The following is a 4,731-nucleotide window of genomic DNA, read 5'->3' as shown; positions in this document are numbered from 1 at the left end:
CCAACCCCACCATTCTGTGATTCTGCAATAAACTCTGCTTACAGCACTTACTGGCCAGAGCGCACCCAATCCCTAGCGTGGATTCACTCAGTATATCACCCTACTGAGCATCTTAATTGTACATTTGTTAATCACTTTCAGCATTCCCATGGAGCTGCCACAGGTATCTCTGCATAGTCAGATGGAAACTCTTGGCAAGTGTCTCCATGATCAGCTCAATGCACACCTCAACACCCAAGAGGGGATGGGAGGTAGCACGTGGGTCCTAGGCCCTTAGGAGACATCTCAAAAACCTTTTCACTGACAGGCATCCAAGGATGTTGTTACAATCCTGCTTCACTCCTATCAAATGTGGAGTTTGGTCTTCCCAACCTGGCTACTGATTGACCATCTAGAAATAATATCTGGAATTGCACAACCAGGGAGTGGCTTCCCTGTGATTAAAATTCCTTCTCTTCTGTCTCAGGTCTAGTGTTGTGTCACTTCATACATACATGATAAGCAATGAGCAGCTGCCCGTGGAGTTCACACAAAGGGATTTTTCTCTTAAGACTTTTACTTCAAACCCAAAGTTTAATTCTATTGTCCATGGTGTGTTATTTTAAGGCAAAGACTCTCTTTTTTTCTTACCATTTTACGAATTCTGCTGAGGACAGTGTCTATAATCTCCTTTCCGATGGTGTAGTGGCCACGGGCATAGTTGTTGGCAGCATCTTCCTTGCCACTGATGAGTTGCTCTGGGTGGAAGAGTGCATGGTAGGTCCCAGTCCTGATCTCATCTACACAAGGAGGAACACCACACAGTTACAGGTTCTAGACATTAATGCAAAACACATTGCAAACCTGCCAGGAGTCCATGTGAGATGATGGTCACAGCATGGTAAATTCAGACTGGGAATAATGGAAGGGGTAAGAATAATCCTGTCCCGGCTAATTTGTCAAGGTCCTACTATACCTCCTCTATCTTCATCCAGCAGACACTTTGAGATCCTAATGTAATTTGGCTTAAAGAGTTAGGACATTGGTTATGTTTCCATCATTATTGTAGGATTATAGTTATCACCAGGCAGCTTATGTTGCTGCTTGTTGCAAAGCATCTTAAGGTGGCTGGAAGCACCACCTCCATCATCTGCTCTACAGCACACCAAAGAGGAGACAGAGTGACTCCACAGTGTTGACATTTCTGGTAGATGTCTAAGACCCAGCTTTGGGCACCTTATGAAGACAGGCATTAGGAGCAGTTCCTCTAGGCTCCATGCAGTCAATGAGGTTGGAGACACCTCCAGCGGTTATTTAAACACACTCAATCTCAATGTTGGATACATTTCATGTTCTGCTGGCTCTCTCACTAGGTTCTCAATTTAGTGCCTTGATAAGGAGCCTAAAAATTAAGTGGAATCAAAACAAAAGTCTACATTCCTTTCATGAGATGAAATAATGAGTCATCCATCCTAGATGGCAAGATAGGAGCAAACACCCAGGAGAAGCCTAGAAGGCAGAAGCAGGTAGATGGATGCATGTGGTTGGGAGTCATTTCCACCAATTCCTTGAGCAAAAGAAGAATTTGTTTTCTAGGAAGGCACTCTAAATCAAAGTGCCATAATTGAGTCAAACACACTGAGATCACTAAAGGAATTGGGACTGGAAGGGGAAGTTTAAAGCTTGTAGTAGCAAGACATCCTGCTTCCACAGAACCATGAAATGTGTAGCACCTGTTTACTCAAAGATGCTTCACAGGTAGCATTAAAACCAGATGTGCCACATCAGGTCATAGGATGGTGTAACTCAGTTCAGAGCATTGAGGTTAATAAACTCATGCTACTTTACACCTGCTGAGGATCCTGCTCAAGACAGCAGGTCTTTTAAAAGGAAGGATCAACAAAAGACCAGTCAGTGTAATGAGGTTGTCACTCCCAGGTCCATTTGGAAATGCAAACTCTGTCTCCTTCTGATGGCTGGAGACATTTTACTAGATAAGAGTGGGAGCTGCTGGCTAATATGAGCAGCAAACACAAGCTCCAAGTAAGAAGGGTCAGGAGTCACAGATAAAGATGTCACAACACCCAACTGCCCCACTATTACCAATGACAGTGGGCTCCAAGTCTATGAACACGGCTCGGGGCACATGCTTCCCAGATGCTGTCTCACAGAAGAAGGTCTCAAAAGAAGAATCCACTTGTTCAGACTTCGGCTCCAAAGATTTCACTTGCTTGGGGCCAGGAATGGTCCCATCCGCCTGGATCCCATGTTCGAGGCAGTAGAGCTCCCAGCAGGCATTGCCCATCTGCACGCCAGCCTGCCCGATGTGGATGGAAATGCACTCCCTCTGGAAAGGGAAATGGCTTGTTAAGGTGATTTTTAGACATCCTGTGACTTAGCACTATCCCCCCACAGATCTTGTTTGAGCCATTTGCTACTGCAGACGATTAGGGAAACAGGCGGTTTCCGCCCACTGCTGAGAGTTGGAGCAAAGATCAAACCATGATCTGCAGAGCGGCTGGACACAGCTGAGCTGTGCTCATATCATCTTTAGGAAAGGCTCTCCCAACCCAAGGGAGGAGGAAGGAAGGAGGTGATGGGCTTCATGCTGAGGCAGGAAGCAGCTGAGCAGCACTGGTTCCTCACTCAATGCTCAACTGGTCCTGCCATGGTGTGGAGCAGCTGTCAATCCCCCAGGTCCCAGAGCAATGGGGTATCAGGGACAACAGTTCCAGGCTCCTTCATCAAAAAAAGAAAGAGTTCTGCACTAAGCAGGGAGAAGGCAAGCTTGGGAAACTCACAGCCAAGCTGGGAGTCAGAGCAGGAAATGAGGCTGGAGGAAACCAGGAGTTGCCTGAGGCCAGAACCAGGGCAGACTGACACCTGGGGAAAGGCTCAGAATCCTCATTTAACCAGGTCACCCTCCAGGAGCTTCTAACTCCAGGGCAGTATTGAAGGTACTGGCATCTTCTGGAGACTCTCTGGGGACTTTTGATGGTTGTGTGCTTCCCTGAGTAATTGGCATCTCTGCTGTTTCCACCACCCCAAGATCAAAGCAGTGCTGCAGCGATGACAGAGGCTCATGTCCCAGCTCCCAAGCAGAGACTCCCAATTACTGCCATGCACAGCATGGGGCAGTGCTGCTCCCCAAGGGATCACCATGAAAGTCCTACCAAGAGCTGGGGGTCTCCACAGATAAGCCCAGCTCCCCTGCTCCAAGTAGCCCACCTTGAACAGAGCATAACAAATGCCACTGATAGACCAGTTCTGGCCAACTGGCCAGGTTGGATGAGGCTTTGAGCAACCTGGTCTAGTGGAAGGTGTCCCTGCTGATGGCAGGGGGGTTGGAACTGGATGAGCTTTAAGATTCCTTCCAACCCAAACCATCCTATGATTCTATGACACCAAGTGTGTGCACACCCCTAGGTATGACTATCCCACCTGAGGAACTCTGTCCCTTGGAAGTCACTACCCTCTAAGTTATGTTAGATGGTCCTGGGCATCAAACACTTGTGTCAGTAGCCATCAGGAGAAGGATGCTATGCAACTTCTCCCCTCTTAGTCTCCAAGTATGTCCAAGGGCCACCACATGCTCAAGTCATCCACCCTAAAGCTAGACACCAACTGGATGAGTGATCTTGGTACCACAAAGTGACACCAACCCCTTTATCCACAGCTAGTTAAACACTACTTAATCCAGGTCTAGGCCAGTTCTTCTGGGTGTGGAGGCTGTGTTTAAGTCCTCCCTCTCCAAGTTGATATTTGCACTATGTGGGAAATGCTGACTGCCATGTGCCCATCCCTCCCAGCAAGATGGTTGCAATAACTTCTCGATGCTGTTTGCGAGGGTCAACGCCACAGCCGCTTTGCCAGCACTTAGCTGGGACAGCTGCTCCACTCACTGTCCTCTCCCAGTTTCCCAGTCCCAGCACCTGCTTCAAGGGAACACTGGTATTTTCAGCCCAGAAAACAGGGAATGGGAATTAAAAATAACTTTAAAAAATAATTTAAAAAAATAAAATAAAATATTTAAAATGAGGCTGCTGGAAGGAAAAAAGTGTAAATTTTTTTCTGCAGGTTTTTCCCCCTCCCCAAATATGCCAGAATTTCATTTTAATTTTTTTTTAATTATTAGTATTTTTTTTAAGATCCCAGATCTCCAACATTTGCATCAAGACCAACTGTATTTTACAGACTCTGGCTATAACCAGCCTATTGTTGTCCAGCTGATTTTCCCATTGGAAATATCATGTAAATGTTTAACTGTTTTCTAGCCAAGGCAGACTCTAAAAGTCAGCAGATAAAAGGGAAAAAAGTTCAAAAGCTGCCTCGCTAGGAGTTACTTTGAAGTTTTCTTCCATTTGCAACATGCAAAGGGACACCATCAGATTTTCCAACAAGTTGTGGGTTTTTTTTTTTTTGCATTCACAATAAGGTGACAGTGGCATTATTCTTTATATAAAAGTTTCAGATCAACCAGCACTGCTCAGGGCTGCAGTTTTTTTAGTAACCAGATCAATCCCCTTTGGTTTCACAGCTGCAAACTCTTTGGAGCAAAGATTCAATTAAAAAAAAATTAAAAAAAAAAAACCTAGAAGGAAAGGGAGACTTTATTCATTTAATATCTAATCCCAAGGGTTTGGAGCAGACAAAGACAACATGGCAGCTCACTCCTAAAGAAGAAAAAAAAAATAATAAAAACCCTAAAGGTTTCTGCAAGTTGCATTAATTCCCTGTGGCAGTGTGAGACTT

At 45.5% G+C, this 4,731-nt stretch overlaps 1 protein-coding gene across 1 annotated transcript; it reads right to left on the bottom strand.

The window, feature by feature from the left end:
• Nucleotides 1-630: 630 nt before the first annotated feature.
• Nucleotides 631-2,326, bottom strand: LOC104523648 (tubulin alpha-3 chain; the record flags this gene model as incomplete). Its single annotated transcript, XM_010166303.1, has 2 exons — nucleotides 631-779; nucleotides 2,083-2,326. Coding segments are annotated over 2 exons (393 nt in total), but the record flags the coding sequence as incomplete, so codon positions are not given.
• Between the last annotated feature and the right edge of the window lie 2,405 nt (nucleotides 2,327-4,731).

This window comes from Antrostomus carolinensis, unplaced genomic scaffold (assembly GCF_000700745.2).
Source record: "Antrostomus carolinensis isolate BGI_N321 unplaced genomic scaffold, ASM70074v2 scaffold8504, whole genome shotgun sequence".
Lineage (NCBI taxonomy): Eukaryota > Metazoa > Chordata > Aves > Caprimulgiformes > Caprimulgidae > Antrostomus > Antrostomus carolinensis.
This window is presented reverse-complemented; position numbering and strand designations above follow the sequence as displayed.